This window comes from Antennarius striatus, chromosome 6 (genome assembly GCF_040054535.1).
Source record: "Antennarius striatus isolate MH-2024 chromosome 6, ASM4005453v1, whole genome shotgun sequence".
NCBI lineage: Eukaryota > Metazoa > Chordata > Actinopteri > Lophiiformes > Antennariidae > Antennarius > Antennarius striatus.
Window position 1 is genome coordinate 12,796,204 of NC_090781.1, and position 25,261 is coordinate 12,821,464.

Below are 25,261 nucleotides of genomic sequence, written 5' to 3' on the forward strand. Positions count from 1 at the left end.
AGGGTGATGATGATATCCATAGAGGTCCCCGTTTCCAGCTGACACAACCTCTCCTTCCTCCTCCTCCTCCTCTCCGCTGGTGATGCTGGAGAGAAATATCAGCATTAGTGCAGCGAACAGAGGGAAATGGAAGGGAGGGGGTGAGGTGGGGGCAGAAGCTGGAGAGAGAGAGAGAGAGAGAGAGAGAGAGAGAGAGAGAGAGAGAGAGAGAGAGAGAGAGAGAGAGAGAGAGATTAGATTATTTTCATTTTTAACATTTTCTTCATAAAAGTCAAATAACAAAATAGTCTTGTTGACAAAAAATCCTAAAGACATTCACGTAAAGAGGATTTTCAGTAATACTGTGCTTTTTCTGAACAAAGAAACATCTAACCTTATAACATTTATCAAACTAAAATAAGGTTTTTTTTGATAAAAAGACAGACAAAATTAAGGAAAAAAAGACAATTATCCGTTCTCCACGGTCATGTCTTCTACAATCATGTCTTTTATTTTTTTTCCCAAGTTTTTTTCAATCTCTTGGTCTGTAAAAACTGGTTCATCACTTCTTGTTTTACTTTTCATACAAAACCTGACGCTATCCTGACATGTTGAGGTCAGGATAAATTTATTCTACTTTTGCCCTTGAACCTTTTGTGTCTTGTAGGAATTTTTAAAAAAATCTTTTGCAAATCGTACCTTTCCGTTAATCTTTCAGATTGTTGTCATTTTCGTTCTCAGAGCTACTTGTATCAGAAGGTGTCTCATGTATTTCTCTAGCAATTTTCTTCAATTTATTCATTCTTGTGTTAGTGTTTTTCCTTTTAAGAGCTATCTTTAATAATTCCTTTCCTAGGGAAATTACTTTTGTGTTTTTGTCCAATGTGGCAGGTCTTAGGTGATTTTTTTTGACAATACAATTTTTGACAGTATGTCCCCTGCTTTAGAAAAAACTCGCCTTATATCGCTGTCAAAACTCGCGGCACAAACCGAACCATTACCTGAATCAGGCCATGTCCACATACTGTACAGCCGCATAAGTGCTTCGATCAACAAGTTTGTAAGCAGAACAACTCAGAGAACAGGACTGGGGAGTGTGGAAATTCATGCTGTTCCTCCTGGAGGATGACCTCCATCACAGGGTTCTCCCACCAGCAGGCAGCGCAGCCTGGTGTGACCCAGAACTGGCGTCAGCTAGGAACGTGAATGAATGAATGAATGAATGAATAAATATGACACATAAAGAAAGAAACAGACAAACAAATATTCAGCTGTCAAGCGTGTTTATCAAAGCGTCTTCGACGTGGAGCTGTAATACGTCAGAAAATAGCCGGTTTCAACTCTGTCCATTCTGTGTGTACATGTAGACACGGGTCACACACACTAATGCTACAGCAGTTTTCGTTGCAGGGAGACGCTCCCCCATATAGCAAAACTTTCGGTTACAGCGTCCACACGAGAACGCAGATCCGGTGTTTTCAAAACACTTCAATTTGGCCAGCATTTTCGTCCCGGATATTACCATTGTCGTGCGGACCAAAGGCTGTAACTGCAACAAAAAGCCTCGCTGCCCAATGCCTTACGCCTTATTGTTCATGTGATTCCTTCTGGCAGATGAGCCGTGACTGATTGAGCATCGTGATTGGCTTCCACTACCTTGATTGACAGGTAGTGGGTGGAGTTAAAAGCGTGACAAAGTGAGGTTTTCAAGTGAGCTTATTCAAATATATAGGTGGGTAGATGATAATTAACTTGTTTGTGTGTATGCCCTGATCTTCTTAAACACCACATCACATGAAGCACTTAAAGAATATTTTTTAGTTTGGGATTTAGTTTGACTTTGGTGATGGTTTTGAAAGCAGTTTTCATCACTGTTTTTTTTTCACCCAGCACCTTAGGTGCTCCGTACAATTAGACAAGTCATCCCAGTCTTAAATGTTTTTTAAAACTCATAAGCTTCATTCTTCAGTCAGTCATTGCATATATGCACGCACACGTGCGTACACGCACACAAGGACACAAGAGGGGGATGAAAGTGACTTATAATCAGTGGGAAACCTCACCATTTTAACAAGATCACGGTGAATAATAAGTAATAATGTTTTTGGTGAATATGTGTCACACATTCATTCTTCTGCTTTTTGCAAGTCACAGGGGTTGCTGGAGTCTACCCCTGTCATATAGCTATCAGACAAAAATATATTATAAATCAAATATAATTTAAACAATAAATCCATCTATGAATCCTAACCTTTTGCCTCAAAAAAATTACAAAAGCTTTTAAAATATTAATTTTGTTCATTTTTAAACTTTTGAAAGAGGAGTTTCTTCCTTCAGTGTAAACTTGAATCTTGATGTGTGTACACTACAGGTTTCGAGTTTCCCCTTCATGCCCATAATGACATTTTAGGACATGCCTAAATTCGCATGGATTTGAACACTCTACCTATAAGCATGAACGAGGTCTGGCCAGAATACAAACATCCTGTGTGCTCACACATTTACAACAACTTTTTTAACCTCTCAGATACTTTGGTACATTTTGCAGAGTACTTTTGGTACTGTCCAATTCAGGCTGATGGACTTGCGTTTGTAGACTTTTTTTTTTTTTCCAAGGCATAATAGTTCCATATCTTTTACAAACAGTCCAGTGGAAGACTATTCCCACTACAGTATGTAGAAGCTACATGAATGTTAACATTGCATGAGCCATGTCTGCAGAGCTAAAAAATTCTGACCCACTGACCTACTTGTTAATTCATTAATCTACTTCTCAAAACACATTAAGCAACATGTTTTATTTCTGGATCAGTTCTGTATAATAGTATTTCAACTTAGAAATGCTTTTTGTATTAAAACGCAAAAAACTGTTATAATACTGAGTGTGTTTTTGCTGAGTGTTTCCATGCGCAGCTGATTCTTATAAAATAAGCAGTTGAAACCTTTGTTCTTGATAAATAATAATAATAATAAACAACTAACAGTAATAAGCAGAAACTGCTGGACCGAGTACAAAAATCATTAGTTTATATTCAAAACCTGCCTCAACACGATGATTTGGTATGATGTGTTTGGTAAAGACGAGGTCCACTTTCAAAGCAGACTTCTTGGGAACGAGAGTAGGACTCACCTCTTTAGCTCTGATTGGCTAACCTAGAACTAAAGCAAGCCGACGCGGTGAACTATTAACCAATCAGAGGTAGAGTGGGGCGGGTCATGTCTTCACATTGGTGGGACGTACACGGATCATTTCCTGAAAGGAGGAAGCGTGTCAGGCAGTCACGGCGCGTCCTTCTGTTATCTCAAGGAGGCGTTCCTAACGCGTCAGATATGATATTTAACTGAGAATATCCACAGAACAGTTTACTTCCGATTTACAGCGCGATCGTAACCAAACATGTCAGACTCAATTAAAAACGTCGCAATATTTGGAGCCACAGGAATGACCGGCTCGGCCACCCTCACGCAAGCGGTGGATGCAGGTGAGAACCGGACAGACCCACGAAGGGCGCCTTGGGCTTATAGAACTGTGTTCCAGGGTCATATATCGGTTCTTTACCTGTGCCAGTAGGTTCCACTGACAAACTTGGCATGGATCATCCGTGTATGTGAGTCAAAGATGACACTACACCCGTGTCCGGTGAACGTTTGATTAATAAATGAATTATTGTATGTGGTTCAGCTAAGAGTGCATTAAGTAACTGGAATGACCCATCTTAAAACTGAATTCAGGCTGAAGAAGGTCCTGCTGGTGTCATCTACTTCAATGCTGTTATTATTGGGTTTAATCATAGCTATTCTGAGAGTTTCTGTTTGTACAAATGTCTTGAAAAGTCTTGTAGTCAATATCACAGTGATATTTAATCTGGTAAAAACTCACAAGACAAATGTTGATTTACACTTTTGAAGATGACAGCAAACATTATTTAATAATCAGTGTTGAAGGAGGCAAGTACCCTTAACCTCAGTAACGACTGATGCATGTGCATGATTATAAGGTTCTGATTTAATTTATACTTTTAGTAGTTCACAAACAGGAACTATAGAGAAACTGACACACTAACACAAATACAGTATGCACAAATACATTCTGTCTTGGGGTTAATTTTTCAGGATTCTCTCTATCCCTCATGGTCATGGGACTAAAAATGTCGAGTCATTTTAGATGTTGCAGTTCAGTGTTTTTGCTGAGTCATTCCAGCCTCTGACAGATTGCTGATAATGGAACATCTACAATATCTTGTCTGTACAGAAAGGGTGGGATCACATTTATGTATGTGGTTACGTTGCAACGGAAGCTCTTTGAAAAGTCTACTTTACTATAATTCCAGTGTGAAGAAATGAAATAATGTCATTTTTTATCACAATCTTGCCATGTTTGGAAAGTATGCAATAGTTACAGCGTTCTAACCCTTACAATCGGGTCAAACTTCACTCGGAGGGTTGCCAATCATGTGAAGCAGCTATCTATCAATTTGTCACCAAGATCGATCAATATAACACTTTTCACGGCCCTGATGAGGAATATCAGGGTCAGTTAATTATTGTTCAGGCGTACTGTATTGTGCAATGATGGTGTCAGTGCATTCATTTCCATGGTTTCTCCTTCAGGGTACAATGTGACAGTACTGGTACGGGATCCTGCCAAGCTGCCTGCTGACCACAAGGCATCCAATGTGGTGGTGGGAGATGTTCTCAATAAAGAGAATGTGAAGACGACCTTGGAAGGCCAGGATGCAGTGATCATCGTCCTGGGTACCAGGAACGATCTCAGTAAGCCTCTGCAGTTTGGAATATATAAGGAATATATTCAACAAAGCAAATATTATAAAATGAAAACCAAAATCCATCTTATTTTCATGTCCAAGAAAACGGATACTGTATATACATCTTTTTTCATGTATGTCTTAAAAAAAACCTTATATACACTAATTCAATTTTCATTAACAAAAGGTGTCATTCAGAATCTAATTGACAGTTTTTATTGTGAATTTACACAATCCCTGTTCCTGTGCTTTTTGCGTGTTTGTATTTTTGTTTGTGATTTTGAATTATCTGATTTTCTTAAGCTATTAGCTAATTTCTTTAGCTTCTTTAGCTAAGCATCGACTAAAAGATGACTATACTTTTTAACGGTGTCCTAATGTAAAATAATTTCTAGAGATCACCATCCAATGTTTGCAACCCGCTGTGTCTGTGGGGCAAAATCTGACTATAATTATCAATAATTATAATTATACAGCTGAAGCACTATAGAGTGTAGCAGAATTACAGCAAATACAATTGTTTAAAATTTAGATGCTTCCCACTTCAGTTTCAGTCTGAAATCTTATCTGTGCTTGTCAGGTCCAACCACCATGATGTCCGAAGGCACCAAGAACATCGTTGAAGCCATGAAAGCTCGTGGGATTCGCAAAGTGGTCGGCTGCATGTCAGGTACAAAATATCATTCTAGGGTACAACAGAGTGGGTGGAGTGGTCAGTGTTTGTATTGCATGACTGACTTGGATTTTTAAAAGCATTTTGAAATATTTTTTATTGCTAAAGCCTCCAAGAATCCTGTCTTCTTGGTCTCAGCTGAGTAATTCAACAAAATAGTGAATCTCAGATTTATACATTTGTCTGTCTGTTAATGTAATGTAATTGGCCTTTCTTCTTGAGTGTGAAAAAAGGAAAACAACTGAATAAATACACAATTTCTGTGACATCTGTATAAAACACACTTTTTGAAGTGAACTCCTTCACTTTGCCTTTAATGTCCACTCATTTCTTCTTCCTCTTCAAGATTTTAGGATGCATAAATTTGATCTTTCTTCTCTCAACTGCATGCATATTCAGGTTTCTCCCTCCCTATTAATTTACTTTGTCTTTCCCAGCTTTCCTGCTTTGGGACCGCTCCAAGGTGCCTCCTCGTTTGGTTCCTGTTACGGAGGACCATGACAGAATGTACACAGTGCTGAAAACATCGGGGCTGGACTATGTGGCTGTTATGCCTCCTCACATTGGTGGTCAGTAGGAAAGAAAAACTAAGAATTTCATTGCAAAGATAATTGTAGCAAACTTCAATGTGCTTCTGTTTTTAAAGTTACAAATCTAAATCATATGGGTAACCAACCAGTTAGGACATCTAATGTTTTCTGCTGTTACTTGAATAATAAATCAACAAATCACTTACAAATCTCATTTATACAGAAATATTAGACAGACTTTTAAAAATTTCTACCCCGGAATAGATGAAAGTAAATTTAATCAAGACCCAAACTGAGACTAAACAGATGTACCTTTCACAAAATTAAATGACATCCTACAGAATGTCTTCTACATATTCCTGCATTGTCTGTTTAATTATTTCTCTGTGACAACAAGGCGAAGACAGTGTTCCGCATAATGAAAGTATAGATGTAATTATTTTTGTGTCTGTCCCCTCAGGCGACCTTCCTCTGACGGAGAGCTACATGACAGCAGAGAACATGCTGAAAGGAAGAGCCATCTCTAAACACGACCTGGGACATTTCTTTGTCAAGTGTCTGTCCACCTCAGAGTGGGATAACAAGACTGTCGGAGTGTGGGGAGAGTACAAATAATCCTGAACAACACACTAACCATGGCCTCCAGACAAGAAGTGGATTTAATCAATACAATTTTTACAATTACTGATGAGGATACTTTTTTTTAAAATCAAGTGCCAACTTTGTACAGCTCTTTCTGCTGTAGGTGATTATGTTGCTCCAGTGCATCTGCCAGTAATAGTCTTTACATGTTCAATGTTATGCATTCTATCATTAAATATTTCATCTTTTGGTTTTGTCTATCACCCCTTTCATTCACAATCGGAATATTTTATAACTTGTCAAATGAAAAGACTTCACTAATTTATTCTGAACAAGTAAAGTGCTGTGAATCAGGTGTCTGTGAAGGTTCTCATTCATCCAGGTCATGGTTATCCAAAGTTGTTTAAACCAATCCAGTGGACTTTAAGAAAGTCTCTTGAAGACTCTTCACCTCTCATCCAAAGGGCTTCTTCAGTTCTGGTGGTGGTTGGTCTTGTCCCAGCTTATTAACCTTGTGAGGTGTGATCAGTACAATTCATATTCCAGCGATCATTGTGAAGACCTGTCCGGTTCCTCAAATGAATAAGAGGGGTGCAGTGGTGGAGGGAGGGAGGGGGGGACTCCCATTGACCATCTCTGAGGAGCCAGATGGGTCTTGTCAATGAAAATTTTCATCATCACAGCAGTTCAAAAGACAAGTAAAACAGCACAAAGAAGCATATTAAAGAGGCAATAAATTATGAATATAGAAGCTCAAATTATGACCAGTAATATGTATTTAAGGAGTGAATGAACCAAAAATTTAATTTCTAAGGACCTATCTATTCCATTCCAACACCATATGACTGTACTATCTCTGACGCTGTTTTTGCGTCGTGTAGGACAACCAGTCAGATGAGTGTGGAAGTGCTATTGCACAACAGCTTCCAACAAAGGTCAAGTGAAATAGGACAGGCAGTACATTTCAGGAAATCAATTGACTTCCTTTCAAAATAAAGCTGTGTCTTAGTCTTGCTCAATTGTATGGGAAGTTGCCACCTTTATAATATATCAACTGTGTTCATATTCGGTCAACGATATGATCGATATGTCAGTTCCAGATATGATCCCGACTCTAATCAGGGCTATTTTCTTTTGAATTTGAAATAAAAAAAACTTTTAATGTTTTCAATGTGGGTGCTTGAGTCCCAACTTGCAGAGAGTTAAAGATTTTACACAATATAAGAACGCTTACAGCATTCTGCTGAAAATTGGGAGTCTGTTTGTCCTTTGCAGACATCAGTGTGGTAACACAATTGGTAAACTTTAATCAGACAAAGTAGGAGCTTCTCTTTTGAAAAACAAGACAACTCTTGTTTTGAAGGAGACTACAGGAAGTTGATATAAGTTATTTCCTGTGTCTTACGTAACTACCAATACGCTTGTCGTGGAGGAGGAGCAAATGACTTGTTACTCCAAGTTACCTGACTGGTTTCTCGCGTGGTGAAAAAGCCAGTTCCTGAGTATTGAAAAGGACATGTATGAGGTCCACGACTGTAGACGCGTCTGCCTGTTTCCTTGACGATTATCACTCTCAGGTAAATACATTTTTTTGTAGATTTAAAGGTTAATTTAAAGTTTATTTTCCCCACAGAGGTGACGTTTCCCGTTGACGTCTAATATCGCTTGTAGCGCGTTTTCTCTAAAGAATTGCAGCGTTTTTCAAATCCACTCGATGTGGATCTGATATTTATGTGACTCTTTGGAATGGCTGATCGATTTCGATTCGTTTGTTATTTCATAGTACTTTAACCACGAAAAATACTTGATAACTAAAGCCCATCGCAATAATAGGTAACTAGCATTTCATACACACGTCGTTGTATTTAGTATTTAAAGAAAATGTGGGGATAGGAAGCCTTTTTCAGTCAGTCATTTAATTTAACTAGTGAATTTAACAATCTGGTTCTTGTGTGCACGTAAATCATTCTGACGTTTTATGTAGCTTTATCGATATTACAAGTATTACTTTTAAAACAGCTAAATGTGACGTGAGTGAATTGGTTTTGCAACAACAAATTGATCAAATGGTGTGTCAGGGAAGTAAACTTCAACACCCACAATGCCTTTCGGTAGGCCCAACCCCCAACTTGTAGTGAAACTTAAATCACGAGCGGGAGAGGCTCGAGCTTGTCGCCTTTGAAGAACGGAGTAGTTACTAATAAGGTTGTTACGTGTGAATAACAAATTTGGTCGAGTTGAACTTTAAATTTAATCATTTTCTAGAAGAATTCGCATGGTATCATTCCACGGAACTTACTGAAGGAGATTCGGGAACTGCTTTAACAGGTCTGTGTGCTTATACGCATTTTAAATTGTTTTAACTCGACCGTTGAGGCTAAACTGGTGCTGTAACTATCTTAATAACTCGTTTAAGCTAATTAGCTAATGTAAGTCTGTTTGGGTCGAATACTCTATAAATGAACGGCTTCTGGGTTTCCTCTTTCCCTCCTACGCGATGAGGATGGCCAGCTTCACAACCCCCAAACCGGCTGAGCCATTTTAGTGAACTGGGTTTAGCCGGTGTTTACTCATGAAGCTACATCGTTATTTCATCTAAATCCTGAAATGAACGTCCTTTCATAAACTATCATGTGAATAAAACAAGAGTTTTAGCAGTAGTCATTCGTGTGTTCTACCGACTACTTTGCTGTAGAAAAATGTTTACGACAATTAAGAAAGATTTATGTGATTTTTGTCTCTCAAATTGGTAAAACAGAAAGTGATTTTAATTAGCAGAGAATTACTTTCAGCCATAGCTCCGGTCGAACTGACGGTTTGTGTCTTCCTCCGCAGTCTGAAGATGATCATGAAGGGGCAGAAGCGCAAATTCTCCCTGGAGGAGGTGGATGTTTCAGACTGGGACAGCTCTTTTTGGGAGAGTCAGCGTCAGTTTGTGTTTTCAGTGTCACTGAGTAAATATCAGCGTGGCCAGGAACTACCTGAACCCAGTCTCCGTCGGTCCGTTCTGATAGCCAACACACTGAGGCAGGTGAGCCTGGAGGCTTGTAGCATGCCCTCTGTAGAAATTGAGACATCTCAGCCACATTGGAGCTCCTCGCCTCAACTTCAGGAGAGTTCTCCCCCCACTGCAGAAAAGCATCCATCTACAGCAATGTTTGCTGACAGCATCTCACCTCCTTCCAGCTGCACTCCAGTTTGTTCCGATTTTGCTGCAAGTAGATCTCCAACATGCGGTTACTCGAGTGCATCAAATACTTTGTCCGAAAAAGATAATGAAGACTGGGGATTGATGTCCGTGGATTCCGATTTCACCCTTTCAGCTACCATTACTTCTGTTCTCACTGCACTGGATGCCACCATTGATGGAAGCCCACAGTCTACTTCTAGGACACCTCTCAGGTCTTTGGAGAACTTGTCAGAGATCCCTGGGGGAGGGGCAACATGTGTGAAAGAGGGAGTCAGCGGGCATGGGGGAAGCTGGGAGCAGCAGCAAGAAAGCAGGGTGTGGGACAGCAGTATAGATATGATGAAATCCAGCTACCTCAGCGATCTCACTGTGGAGGATCTGTTCCAGGATATAGACACATCCCTGATGGAGAGAGACATTACTGCCATGGGGGTGAGAGGAAGTGGGAATGGGTGCACAACTGGGGATGACTTTTTACTCTACCTCCCTCCTTTTTCCTCCACCTACTCACACACTCTCTCTCTCAACCAGAATGTGAAGACACTGCCTTCATTTTCCTCATTCAGCTCATCATCATCATTACCATTACCATCATCCTCATCTTCTCTTTCTTCACCCTCTTCATCTAGTCAGACTCATGTGAGAGAAGGATTTGATCTGGAGCATCTAGTGAAGATCCTGGTAGAGTCCTAATACTCATTTTCTCATTATACTGTAAGACTTACACTAAGTACTTTCACCAAGTGAACAAAAATAGAATTTCAAGCCAAAGGGCTTGATTATAAAATTCAAAGAATATTCACTTTTTTATCACTATTATTGTATATTCCTCCAGAGATGTTTTATGGACTTTAGAAAGTATTAAGAATGTTTTAAAAAATGGTTGATGGACAGAAATTGCTCCAGATGTGGGCCGGCGTGAGGAAAAGGGTTGGCACATCTGATACTTTTTTGTGCAATATGTGATATTTGTGGTTTCTGATAGAATGGAGACCTTGGAAAGCATGAGGGTAGTAAGCCAGACCAGGCTGTTACTTCTTAGTGGCCAAACAAGTGAGTCAGTGCAAAATGAACTGCTGAATAACATTTGACTCATCTAATTTTGAACCAAGGTAGGGTGCATGAGCAAATGAGAAGTTTGCAATAACTGATTTTGGTGGCGAGAAATTAAAGAATATTTGAAGACTTAAGTTCAATCTTATATGAAGAAGTCCTTTGCCCTCTTATCAATGAGTCAGGGCAGGGGTATAATATTAGGTGCTAAGAGCAGATGTGAAGATTCATCAAGATTTCTACTGTATATCCATCAAATCGGGTGCTTCAGTTGTGAAAAATGCTCATGAAGCACAATTTTGCTCAGTTATGTAAAAAAATGAATTTCACATGTATAATTGTTAAAGGTTATCTACCAGGGTGATTTTTTTGTATACCTGTTTATCATGTTTCAATAACAATGCGTAGCTTGTTCAGTTTGATACAATTCATGAGTGTTTCCTGTACTGGAATTAAAGATGTCTACCCTGTGCATATCACTCAGTGGAAAACTCTCTATCAGGTGACTATGTGTTTGAAGAGAGTAAAACTAAAATAATTTCATGCTTGTAGAAGCAGTCTGAGTGCAGCTGTGGCTCAGGAACCATAGCAACATGACTGTTAAATGGCGACAGGCACTCTGATCATATTCAATGTGTTTTAATGGTTGCTTTTAATCAAAAAGCCTTTGCAGTACTGTGATTTTATAGAACTCTCACATGTGGGTTTAACATGACAACACATCACCACTGTATGTTACGTTATTTTAAGTCACAAGTGTGCATCAGCTTCTGTTGAGCAGATAAAATAGTATTGATCAGTCCTGCTGGGAGTTCAGCATCATGCTGGACGATGAGCCAGGATGGATCCTTCCACCCTGTGAACATTTTGTCTGTTTACATCTGAATTATTGCACTTTTGGTTTTACAATATGCATTTCTAAATGCCTTTCATGTGTTTTATTTTTGGGAAGCGATTGTGGCATTACAGTTGAGATTGAGTTCAGACCCAACAAATTGGGTCTTAATTGTTCCTTTTTCATTATGTTGGAGTTGCTAAAGAGCTGTCTACATGGAATCGGTGTTCAAACCAACACTGTTGAAACATGTTACATGCTGATGTACACATGCTGCCTGTTATGTTGATGATCAAATTTGCTTTCTATGCAATGGTCGTTTCTGAATAACCATCCAACTCTTTGAAAATGTCATTTTAAGATGTAATTGTCATTTTTTTTATTCACTAATGGTGTATTAATATGCCATTATGACACGTTTTATTTCATTTTTCTTAAATATTTAATGTTTTGGATTGAAGTTATTATGTTTTAATGCAGATATTTGCTTACCTGTACTGAATAAAGTTTGAAAACAATTTTGTTGTAATGCTCAGTATTTTACCAGCTTTGGAATAGATGAACCACTGCCGATTTCACCACATCAGTTGGCTATAAAACTGTGGTACCATACAACCATGTATACTATCCATGAAGAAAAGCTCGACTTATAGACTGAAATGAAGAATACCAGTTATGCTAAACCGAGGACATACTAGGACCAGGAGGTCAGTAGTTTAAAATTTTTTTCTTGGGACCCTAGCAATTGATCTGTATGTATGGCTGGGTAAACAAAACAAAAACTAGTAGTACCAGTATACCTGTATCTACTGTACTAGTATTCTTTTAAAGTGATACTATAAAACTAAACAGTATGTTTTGTAGAACTTAAATACACAAGATGTGATAATTGCGGTTTTTGCAAGCATTTAAAAATTATGACACTCAAACATAATACAAACTTTTTTAATTCATGTAGATCCAATGTGAACACATTATTTAGAACATCATACACAACTAGAGCCATACAATGAGCCTGTGCAACTACAACTGATGGTAGAAGAGCTAAGTAATGTTAACATAAAAGTGCTTGCCAAATGTTCACCCACACATTGTAAATTGCACAGAACAGGCTTGACATGTGACATTTGGTTAAGGCAGTCGAAATTGCAAAAAAATATTATTTCTAAATTCACTTTATTTTTATTCCTATGTTACCAGTCCCTCTATTCCAACCCTTCTCCATTTTTTGCCATAATGGATATGTAGTAACTGCATGTGGCCACTAGGGGGAAGCACTATAAAGAAGGACAGGACTTTCGAGGGTTGGCCCTGGCACACATCAGTAAGAAAGCTCATTAAATACACATTCCCAATTCATAGAGTTTTAAATTCATATTCATTTAGTTTTAAATATCATTTACTGTCCCAGCCACACATTTGGAGATTTCTTAAGACAGAGTTCAAGGCCCGACCTGTCTCTAAGCGTCTGGCCATTAGTCTCCAGGAGCTTCGACCATGATGTGAAGCATAAAGAGACGAGGCTGAACAACATACCCAAGTTAAAATGCATGTGCATCTGCAGCTCATGCTGCGTCTGATTTCAACCGGTTTAGATTTTGTCAATTTTTAATTTCTGCCTGATACCCATGGGACAAAAAGTAATGTCAAAAACACAGCAGTGACATGAAAAAGAGAACCAACACCTTTCACGTGCTTTCCTGAGGCTGTAAACAAACCAACCAAGCATGAACAATAAACACCACAGAGTTTGATGTTGACATGAAAATTAATATTTATGCCTTTTAGTCTGTATGGTTTGTCACAGTCTAGTTAGAATAGTACTTTGCAGAAACAAGTCAAAGAACCACTTTGGCTTACCTCTAATGAAAGTTGAATCTTAAAACTCTTCTTGATTCCTCATTGTTCTCACTCCTCTGGTGATTTTTAACAACTTCAGCAGAGAAGATAACATGAAGGAAATGGACAGGAATTCAGATTCAGTCCACCACCAGTCTAGGTTTTTGATCACTGGTTCAAGAACAGTAGGTCACTAAAGGCAGAGCCTCTCCTGCCTCCACACATCTCAGCCTTTGTTAATGGTGTTGTAGGTGGGATATGCTCCACCATCCAGGTGCTCACTAGCTGCTTTTTCTGCCAGGTAAGGGGGTGTCTGGTCTTTACGGTTGTCAATGATGGGCTCCCTGTCTTTGTCCAGGTCAGCCTCCTCACAGCGGGGTAGCTGCAGAATGGTGGTCAGGCCGTGTAGATCGGCCATTTTGTGGAAGGTGCGCAGCAGGAGGTACATCATCATCAGTCCCACAAACAGGTAGACTGGGGAGAGGCCGGGGGAGCAGGATTATTAAAGGTTATTTAGTCGATAACACAATAAACTAACATGGCACAATCAGCTGAAGCTGACCTCAGTATTTCAGAGACTGAGGACTTCTTTATTTAAAACTGGTCAGACCCATTAACAACTAGAACCAATGCAGTCAGACTGCAACATCCCGGCGACACCCCTGAAGTAAAAATTTTACCCTGATCTACTTGCATAGGACAAAGATCAAAGCTAGTGCTCTGACGTACTGTCATTGATCAAAGCACTAGCTTTGATCTATGGTCTTACTCACACTGGCCTTCTCCCTCGTCTTTCCATCCTATCCTTTTCCTGAGTGCACAGAAGTTGAAATTTGACCTTGACCTAGTCTTCTCAAGGTCAAGGTCATCTCATTTTCATCCCCTTTGATGCCCGGGTAATGTGCTTTTTGTTTCATCTTTTTACACTGCCTGGCCAAAAAAAAAAGTCGCCATCCAAAAAAGTCACACCCTCTCATATTTTGGACTGCATTTAGCTTTGATTACAGCATGCATTAACTGGGATATTGTTTTGATGAGTTAATACAATATCACAAGAGTTATTTCCATCCAGTAATGCAATATTTTTCATCAAGATCTTGCATTTACGATCATGGGGTTTGACCACTATGTAAATCCATCTCCAGCACTCATTGAGATTCTTCTTTCAAAGAATCTCAACGAGTTTAAGGTCTGGACTCTGTGGTGGCCAATCCATGTATGAAAATGATGTCTCATGCTCCCTGAACCCCTCCCTCACAATTTTAGCCCAATGAATCCTGACCTTGTCATCTTGGAATATGCCCGTTCAGGTCAGGTCTAGGTTCAGCAACAGTGCGTGTTCAAAGAATGAGATTAGCTGATTACTTGAATATACTGAGTGACCAGGTTATTCCACCAAAGGATTATTTCTTCTCCAAAGGCACGGGCATATTCCAAGATGACAATGTCAGGATTCATTGGGCTAAAATTGTGAGGGAGAGCCACCACAGAATCCAGACCCTAAACTCGTTGAGATTCTTTGAAAGAAGAATCTCAATGAGTGCTGGAGATGGCTTTACATAGTGGTCAGACCCCATCATCATAAATGCAACATCTTGATGAAAAATATGAAAAAAATATTGCATCACTAGATGGAAATAACTCTTGTGATATTGCATTAACTCATCAAAAAAACATCCCAGTTAATGCATCCTGTAATCAAAGCTAAATGCAGTCCAACAAAATATGAGAGGGTGTGACTTTTTTGGATGGTGACTTTTTTTTTGACCAGGCAGTGTATCTGCAACGGTTGAAAAGATATTCCAACAATTGCGAAAAAGTTGTAAGTTTTAGCCTTTTTTCCGTAAAAATAAGAACGGCACTGTGGCTACACAGTCTAAAAACTTTGTAGCCAGTCTGGAATTTACTTCGCCTATGGCGAAGTGGCAAATGGCTAGTGCAAGCCAAGTGTCAACAAGTCAGGACAGAGGCAACAAAAGTCGGGGAAAGCTGTGAATGCTCAAAAACACCTGAGTGAATTGTTCTGCAGGTGCGTTTTGCTAACAGGTCATTCGACAAAAGCTTATTCCCGAGCAATGATGGGGAGACATTCACTGTACACTGTGAAAATCTGCATGAGTTAATAGTCCAACAACAACTTTCTCAGCATGTCACTAAAAATAATTAGACATTTTCACCATCTACAGCCAATAATAGTCTCTGTATATAAATTATGATCACATAAACCAACACTGGGACCTAAACACCAAATGAAACAGACCTTGGACTACTGAGGAACTGCAGTATATGATACAATCAAACACAAATGGGACCCAATTCTTACTCAAAACTTACAACCGCACTTACTTTAGCATTGCTAAAGCAAATGATGTACCCATTTCAAACATGTTTGGCTAAATTGGTTAACCAGTCACTGTCAAATCACAAATTTCTCAAAAATTTCTGCAGGAAATTTAGATTACAAATGCAGGTAGTCCTCAAGATAAGAACATCAGATTTAGAACAAGTCAGATTAGATAGATACTTTATTAATCCCGGAGGAAATTGCATAGATTACAAATTGCCTCGTAGAACCATTTCTGTTCATAGGTTGAGGACTACCTGCACTGCTGGGTTCTATTTTCTGCAGTGTCATTTCTTTCTGAAACTGTGCTTCCTGCTTACATATGTAAAGAAAAATATTTCTACAATTTATCCAACAAACCATTTGGTTTTCACGTGCATAGCGAGGATTACAGTCTCAATGAATTGCTGTGAAAAATCATTGTTACAGCTAAAAGGGTTCCGCTGTGACTATGCTGCTTTATACAAACGCCAAAAATCAGGGTGCAGTGCATGTATGACGTTAGGCCGCTATCAGATAATTGATCAGCAGCAGATCTATGAGAAACTGCAATAAAATTTTAATCAATCTTTTTTCCAGCTTTTTAGAGATGGTAGACAAGATTTTTCATTTCAAAAAACTTGCTCAAGGTTTATTCTTTCTGCTTTCTTACAGGGAAGACATGTTTTCCTCTGTCACATGTATGCACAAAAGTGCCTCCAGATTCACAGCGGTCCGGCCCCACACAGAGGTCCCCCTACACAAGTAGGCCAGCGTTTCTAGAAAAACAGTGGGATTATACATGCTTCAGATCCCTAACTTTACAGTAACTGTGGGTTATAGAAAGCGGTGAAGGAAAAGCAGCTGCTGGTTGGATATTTGGATCCATCTCAAGATTTTTTGAAGTCACTATCTGTTTAAGATAATAGAGTGTGAACATCTAATCTAACTGCTCTTGTAGTATATTTTCCCCTGTGAATCAGTCACTGCAAGAAACAGAACTGCAAGAGTTAAAGGACTTGAACAATCCAATCTCTGAACTTTGACCTACTATCCCAAAAACATTTGCATTAGGAATGGAGGAAAAGCCTTTTTGAACTTTGCATGGTCAACAACATGTTGGAGATAATCTTTAGTTTGAGTCATTTTTAAAGCAACATGTAAAAATTTTGCCATTTCCCACTTCTCAGGTTTAAGATCATAAATTAAAAAACACCAAATTCTTACATGAAGGAGAAGAAATCTGAAGATAAGATTCTGGGAAACGAATGAGAACATCACAATTTTCAACAACTTATAGTCTAAAAGATAATATTGTCAATCGAAAATATATTGAATTTGGGCAGTAAAGGCAGTTCAGTGAGGAAGTCCGGCTTCCTCCCACCTCCAAAAAACATGCGCTTGAGGTTAATTAGCCGGTCCCAAATTGACCGTAGGAGAGTGTGTACGTGCGTGGTTGTCTGCGTCTCTGTGTGGCTCCGTGGTGTACTGGCGTCGCACCCGGAGTTTTCCCCCGCTTCACGCCACAAGCCAGCTGGGGCAGGCTCCAGCTCACCGCGACGGCGGATACAGCGATGAAAGAAAAGAGACATTTGGTCAGAGACACTACAACCTCTGATTGTGAGAACAGGCCACTTCCTATAGTTGGTGCCTATTCCTGGTCAGAACATGCAAGGACTGTTTGGGTTAATCTGACTCAAATTGACTTACGCCATCATTACAAAATACGTGACAACAAGGAAACATGGCTGACCTGTGGGAATTGCTGGGCCTCCTTCCAAACAACAAGGGATTAACCAAAAACAGAACCAGAAAGAGTAAAACAGAACAACTACCAGTGTCTACCTGGGCCCCACTGACAGAATAGATTGAGTTATAAATTCACAAAACCACACTTCACTAAAATGATCAGCATAGAACAACAAGTAACAGATGACTCGCAAGGGCAGTTATGGGTTGTTCCAGTCATCTGCCTAATGGGTATAATTGTGAGTCATTAGCTATATCAGTTTCACTTGGCTGCTTGTATAGCAAACATTCACAAACTCCGGAATGTTTACTCCACTGGAGATCCAGTTCCACCAGGTGAGAACCCAACGGACCCTTTTCCTCTAAAAAGGACTAGAGACAATCATATACAAAGCAACAATGTCCACAATCTAGACATGGAGGACAGATGGTTCGAGAGGACAAATTAAAGCCATCAGTGTCCAACTGAAACAATAATATCCCACCAGTTTCCACACAGTTTGCACTTTCAGGTTGAGTGAAGCTGTTAATAATCGAATGTTGATGACTCACATGATGTCCCATCACACAAACCCCTCGTGTCACCCATGACTGTAACAATCTTTAATTGTGCTTTTGAGTCAGCTGTTAAGAACACTGCACAATGTGCCTCCTTCAAGCACTAAACCAAGTTTCAGCTTTAACAATCCAGCATACTGGTAGTCCTCAACCTACAAACACAATTGGTTCCTAGAGGTTATTAATAAGTTGAATTGTTCGTAAGTCGATATTTATTAAATCTTAATTTATAATCGCCATTGTGGTTATTGAAATACCATCTAACTATGAAAGTACTATCCCCTAAGGCATACCAGAAACATAAAATTACAGGACATAACACCACATAAATGAAATAAAATACAGGTACAGGTCATTGAGTTACTGTATATCCCTCAATTTTATTTAAAAAAATATTGCAATTGTAGAATCACAAGTAAACATTGAAAGCACATATTATTGTTAAAAACTATAATTTTTAAAAGATCTGAAAGCTGACATTTTATTAATAACACAGGAATTACTGGCAATTCCCTACACTAAATAAAAATTCCAATTTTTACTGTTTGTCGAAGAGAACAATACAATTAAGGATTTCTCTTGGGTTATTTTTACACTATTTCTTGCCATTTGGGGGATGAAATATAATGTTGGCAGACAAAATAAAAGGTACAACAAGCCATTTCCTGGTTCTTTTTTTGGCCTGTATTCCAGTAAGCTGTTGGTCTAACAACTTTACACCAGTCCTGTGTTGATGACTGCTAAAAAACAGATCATTAAATGCAGCCATACAGAAATCCAAAAGGATATAATGTACTGGGACTGAACCTATCACTTCAGCCACGGTGATGTTGACCTCCACAAATACTTTCAAGATCACTACAATTCTGTGTCATCAAATGCTCTGCCAAGGTAGCGCAATTTAGAATGAAGCAGAACTTAAAATTGATTCAATAGAGCTGCTTAATTTCTGAGGAACCGACCAGGCAGCCTTTGGAGAGAAGCAGTGAGGTGCTACTTCTCACATTAGAGGTGAGAATGAATGCCGCATAGGTCAATGTCTTTCACAGCAGGAAGGCAAAACAGTCCAATGAATCTGGTCTTAAATTCTCTGAAGAACAGATGAACTGTAAATATTACCATCAAAGAAGGTCATTGCTGCTGAGGTTTGTACAGTAGGATTGCAGGACTCTATAGACCTACAACTCTGCAGTGTTAAACAGAAACTTGAGGTTGTTCCATTTGTCTTTGGAAAAAGATGTTTCTAACAAGACTGCCAATTTAGACTAATATTTAGACTGGTACTTGTCAGTACTTGAACACATCTGTGATAAATATCATGTGTGAGTGAGACACCAAACTAACCATTAGCTGATTATACAGGAATGCATTTAGTGTATATTATCATTGCTACTTTTAGCCAACATTGTTTAAAGGTTCTCATTCATCCAGGTCATGGTTATCCAAAGGTAGTCAAATCAATCCTTGGAAGGAACTTTCTACAACATTTCTTTAATTGCATCCCGTGTAGGGGGATGTATTTTAATTATCACTGTGTGTTCATCCGTCCGTCCACCAAATATCTTCACAACCATTGCAGATAGAAAGATGAAATAAAAAGCACATTACTTGGGCGCAAAGGGGATGAAAATAAGATGATTACCTTGACCTTGAGAAAACTAGGTCAAGGTCAAATTTCAACTTTTGTACACTCAGGAACCGGATAAGATAGAAAGACGAGGGAGAAGGCCAGTGTGAGTAAGACCGTAGATCTGAGATATTTTTACACATTATAATTAGGGTGGCAAGGGAATGAAAATTAAATCACAACGTTGACTTTGAAAAACTAGATCAAGGTCACATTTTCACTTTTATACCTTTTTAGGTACACATCTCTGAAACCTCATGACAAATATAATGCACCGGTTATATGTTGGATCATGATCTTTTATTAAATGACCCTGACCTATGCAAGTAAATCAGGGTAAAATTTTTAATTTAGGGGTGTCGCGGGATGTTGCAGTCTCTGACTGCCTTGTAGAAATTGTGTTTGTGTTTAATTAAAATACAAACACAATTACAAGAGGTTGTTGGGAACAAGTGAATAAAAATGTTGGAAAGTTGGAACAAAGCACTTGGGAGATATAAGTAATCTCGGGGGTCCAGAGGAACCCAGTGTTAAGGTGAAAACACAACTGAAAACACAACTACAACTTCAGTAAACAGATCCTCATATGAATTTTGTGTGCATAAGACCACACCTTATTCAACAAATACACCCACAGCGGGATGTGAGCTGCTGTAACTGCAGAAACATTCAGATAAAACAGTGAGTCAGATATCAGTAACCATTATAACAAAACAAAGACAATATAACAAATGACACTGTAGGAGAAACTCTTTACATCTTCAAAATGAAATGTAGCATATTTAGTAATGTGTACATTAAGTCTGACAATAATGACTACTTACCCATGACAGAAATCTGGTACAGTGGCCTATACTTCTGCCCAGACTGCATCCCAGGGACAAAGTCTCCCAGACCAATGGTACAGAGAGAGATGAAGCAGAAGTAGACCCCATCCAAGAAAGACCAGGACATCTCCACAGCACTGAACACAGCAGCCGGCGCCACAAAGAAGCACGCCAGCATCAGAACCAGCAGCAGCACAAAGTGAACAATGGTAGCGGACCGGGGCTCCATGCCTGAACGGTGTAGGAGGCTGACGGGTGCGATGACAAGGGGGTACATGAGCTTCTGGATGCAGACGGTGAGCACAAGCATGGTGAACGGGACTCCAATCAGGGCGTACAGGATGGAGAAGGCTTTTCCAGCATTGGAGAGAGGCGTGGTGTTGCCGTAACCTGGAGATGAAGGCAGAAAGGAAGAGTGAAGGAGGAAAGTAGCTGCAGTACCTATTCAAATAATATAAAGCACAAGCATGCAATACAAATAAATCTAATATCCAGAGTTTTAAACACACTCAGTTTCACCAAACAGTTGAAAAGTTCAGATTTACTTCAGAATACATGTAGTGGAAAATTAGGCAACCCTTTTACACACAATAGTGGTGCTGTCACCTGTTATACCAATTTACCTGTGGAGTAATCTGATCAGAGATTTATCATAGATTCACAGGGTCTTTTTATTTCTCTTAAGTTGTTCCAAATATTAGAGAACATTCACATTAAAAGCAGAAAACACATTTTAATCGATAACAAAGTGCTGCATTAAGGAAACACATGCAGTATTGTGAAAAAAATCCAAGCATAACATTGCGTACACATACTTCCTCCAAATACAACAATCACTTTAGTTCTGCTTCATACAAAAATTAGCATTTGTGGTTGTGTGAACTTCTGGGTAAAAGGGATTGTCAGTGTTGTAACATCTCTATCCTGTCATACGGTAATCTTGAATTACTGCAGCACTAAATTTTGGTGACTCTGACATCAGCATCTCACATCCTCCAGGTATCTGAACACTGACTATTAAAATAGCAGAATTCAGTAAAACTAACAAAAAAACATCTGATTAGAAATGTAAAACTGCTTAAGACTAATCTTCGAACTTGAATTTAAACATTTATGGGCCATCTAATGGAGATTATTAGAAAAATAAAATTCCTATCTACTGCAACAGAAGACGTGTTGACAAGCAAACTGACCCTCAGGAGCAGAAACTAAACTGTAGTCAGACTCACTGGTTTATCTGTGGGATCTTCAGGTTTGACATGATTAAAGATGACACACAATCAAATCAGACATCACACCGACGTCCAGTGGGTTCCAACTTACAACTGCTGCTATTTAGAAATATTATCAAACAAACAGGTATCGAAGTCCTTCCATAAATATGTGGTTAAAAGCCTTTTTCGATTGAGGCACATCTAAGTCCAAAGAAATACAAAAAGAACCTGGGTTGGGTCCCACACTGACCAGTCGAAGGATACCTACAAAAACAGAAAACGCCTGAATATCAGATAGGTTTCACGGAGAGCTCTGACCATCCATTTTTGGATGGAAATGAACAATTCCCCTGTGGAGACGGAGGTCCTCTGGGGTCAAAAACAAAAAGAATGAATATTTCTTTGATACCCAGAATCCCACTAGAAGTGCATTTCATAGAAAAATAGAGAAGTTATTTAAGTTGTCATTGTGAACTGCAAGACAAAAGAATTTTGGGTGAGGGGGGGGTGTAAATAAAATGCTTAAATTTTCCAAAGGGCAGAAAAAAATTGTAACCATGTCAAAAATAAAAAAAACAACAAAAGTCCTAAAGTAGCAAAGTGGCACTAATTTAGTAGATATTGATGATGACATTGTCTGTTACTATTTCTTCATTATTTCAGTTATTATTATTATTCCATGAAAACCATAAGTAAATGATCATAGCTAGAATATTTTCAAAAGACAAAATTTTCTTTTTTGGTTGCCATCTCTTGGGACAAATGTCCTCTTGGATATTATTTTTTATTTTCACAGCTTTGTATATCAAGTTGTTTCTTTTGAGCAACAGAATTAAGAATTATAATGTCTGCTGTGAACAGCGATGGCTATTAATGCCACTATGGAGACTTCCTGATACAACATAAATGTACAGCCATTATTTTAATTGACAATTGATAATTTGCATGGATACCAACATTTCCAGCCTGTTCTGTAGTTCGGTTACTTCAGGGATGCTAATGAAACGACAACCGCAGGTTCTCTTCATCTCTTTAAGTAAAGAGATGAAGAGAACCGCCAGAAGGTTTTTCATCAAACACATCCAGGAAGTGTTGACTTTGTGTTGCGATAAAAAACAAATTACAAATGAGCTGATCATACCAAACCTTTGTCCCCAAGTATGATCATTTATCTTCATCACACAGAGCAGATTAGAAGAACAAGGTCTAAGTCTAATACAAGGTAAACAAAGGTTCTGGTCACCATTAGATGAACTAGTTAAATGTGGTTAAATGTTGTCCTGAATCTTCAGTTTTGGAACCCATCAGAATCCAATAATTGAATGGATGGAAGTATCTGTTCAAACCAGGTTAACATAGTTGTTGATCCAAGTACCTGAAGGCATCCTTACATTTACTGAATCAGCTCATCTTATGAATCCAGTCTATAATAAGGGTCATTTTTGTTTTGTTTTACAGTATTTCACCTGTGGGATAGAGGGCAGTGTTAAACATCTGTTAGCCTTTAAAGTCTGCGCAGCCTTTAATGAAATATTTGAAGTTGATTCTTTTTGAAGTTCCGCACATGCTACAAGGAAATTTTAAATGAGTGCCTTTAAACTGGTGGTTGTGTCTCTCAGATTAGTGCATGTGATTAAATGAAGCGGGAATAACAATGGGAATGCTGTGTCAGGGATAGAAAATGGGAGTTATTTAGTAAGCTCAGTATGTTCAGCAACAGGCTGGTTTAACCCATATTTTAATCTTCTGATCCTCAGATACGGGCTCTGCCTGGAGGGGATCCCAGATGACTTTGGGAGGGAGGCCTGGACAGTCACAAGACCACACAGAGAAACAGCAACCAATCACACTCACACTGACTCCCCCCACTCCATCTGGAGTCCAATTCACTCTACTGGGAAGGTCTAACTCCATTTAAATGTTAAACTAGTCTTCATTCAGGTGTCAGAGGGCAGAAAGTCAAGTGACTTCCACCATAAACTCTGTTAAGAAATAAAACCTCATTCAACACCCTCCTTTACCTCCAGAAATAAGGACAGTTGGGGTTAGGGTTAAGGAGGGGGGTTCCGCACTAATCACCCCTTTTCTCTGCCCCAATTTGGGGCCTTGAAGATGAGCCCTTAGGCCAGAGCCACCGATCCAAGTCAAATTTAATTTCTAGCCAAAAAACAAAAAAACAAAAAACCCTGAATATGACAATTTCAAATTTAGTTAAGACATAGCCCCAAGCTCTATTTTTTTTAAACTAACAAGAAGTAGAAGAAAAATTATGCTTTTAAAATCCACGATTCGTGGTAAAATGACTCAGTGAATGTATTAACTCTGTGTTTCACCCCTGTTTAAAACAAAAATAAGAATAAAAATGAAATAAGGTCAGCTCCATTAAACTCACCGTGTCTCCTTGTGTTCTCCGTGTGTGACTGGATGTGTCATTTTATTGACACGCACATATAATAAACTTTTTAAAGTGACTAAACTTTTTATCCATAAACGGCTGAGGCGCGTTTGCGCATCCGCTTCCAAATTGGCCACGAGAGTTCCGTAGCTCAGCTGCTCTCATGTAGTTTGGTGTCAACTCACCGACTGTAGTGACCAGAGTGTTGGCGAAGAACATGGAAGATGTCAGATCCCAGTTTGACGGACTGGACGAGTTCCTGAGGACGGAGACGCCGTACTTGTTGGCCTTGAGGACTTTGACCAGAAACTGATCGAGGGACGCGGCGTTTACGCAGCTCTGGTTCAGAAACTCCTGCTTCAGCGTTTCTATGTCATGGAGCAACTTCTCCTCCATCGGCCGCTCGATGCTGGAGAAAACCAGAGCCCCGAACAACAGGTAAATGATATAAAAGACGATGAAGCCTGTGAGCAGCAACCACGACCTGCCTGCAGAATGCATGTCTGGTTGTACTCGTGGAGGAACATCAGTGGAGCTGCTGAGCGCTCTGACGCACAGCTCCGCTTTTCTTTACTCCACGGTGTGGGAACCTTTTTGGGGGCTGTCCTAATTGGAATTGAACCCCTCCTCGTCAAAGCATCCTCCTCCCCCCCCCCAGCAGAAACAGGAGGGTGTGTTGAACTCAGGAGTCGAGGCAGCAGTGCAATCCAGGATACAGGAAAAGTGTCCCAGTGTGTAGTCAGGTGTCTCAGTCTGAACACATTCCTGTCACACCTTGGTGTCCTACTCCAAAGAGAGTCTTTCTTCAATTTCTGACCAGAGAGGAATGTTTGCTTTACAATTATGTACATTCTGAGATCCATTTATCTTGCATGGCTTTATTTTTCTTTGTTTCCTGTTAGAGTTGAGCTTTTATTTTGTCAGATCAAGAACAAGGAAGCAGACACAAAGGCCATTTATGTTTGCTTCCTCCTACCAGCAGATTTACAGCCTGATTGATGCATGTAGGACGTTTTTGCAGTACTGTATATGTACATTCCTGTATGTTGAGTCACTCTGGTTTTAAAATTGAGTCATTATCATCATGAAGCATAGAATCTGTTCTGGGGGAACAGGGGTCT

At 39.3% G+C, this 25,261-nt stretch overlaps 3 protein-coding genes across 3 annotated transcripts; 2 read left to right on the forward strand and 1 right to left on the reverse strand.

Moving 5' to 3' along the window:
* The first annotated feature begins 3,302 nt into the window (after positions 1-3,302).
* Positions 3,303-6,779, forward strand: blvrb (biliverdin reductase B). The gene is made up of 5 exons (XM_068317227.1): positions 3,303-3,461; positions 4,591-4,752; positions 5,326-5,415; positions 5,856-5,987; positions 6,409-6,779. Exons 1-5 carry the CDS (start codon positions 3,377-3,379, stop codon positions 6,561-6,563), a joined length of 624 nt encoding a protein of 207 aa, XP_068173328.1. The 5' UTR covers positions 3,303-3,376; the 3' UTR covers positions 6,564-6,779.
* A 1,198-nt stretch (positions 6,780-7,977) lies between these two features.
* Positions 7,978-12,120, forward strand: sertad3 (SERTA domain containing 3). Its single transcript, XM_068317484.1, has 2 exons — positions 7,978-8,107; positions 9,366-12,120. The coding sequence occupies exon 2, from the start codon at positions 9,373-9,375 to the stop codon at positions 10,411-10,413; it is 1,041 nt and encodes a 346-aa protein (XP_068173585.1). The 5' UTR covers positions 7,978-8,107; positions 9,366-9,372; the 3' UTR covers positions 10,414-12,120.
* A 417-nt stretch (positions 12,121-12,537) lies between these two features.
* kcnk6 (potassium channel, subfamily K, member 6) lies at positions 12,538-24,736 on the reverse strand. The gene is made up of 3 exons (XM_068317740.1): positions 24,326-24,736; positions 20,529-20,921; positions 12,538-13,921 (listed from the first exon to the last, which is right to left on the reverse strand). Exons 1-3 carry the CDS (start codon positions 24,639-24,641, stop codon positions 13,674-13,676), a joined length of 957 nt encoding a protein of 318 aa, XP_068173841.1. The 5' UTR covers positions 24,642-24,736; the 3' UTR covers positions 12,538-13,673.
* Positions 24,737-25,261: the final 525 nt, after the last annotated feature.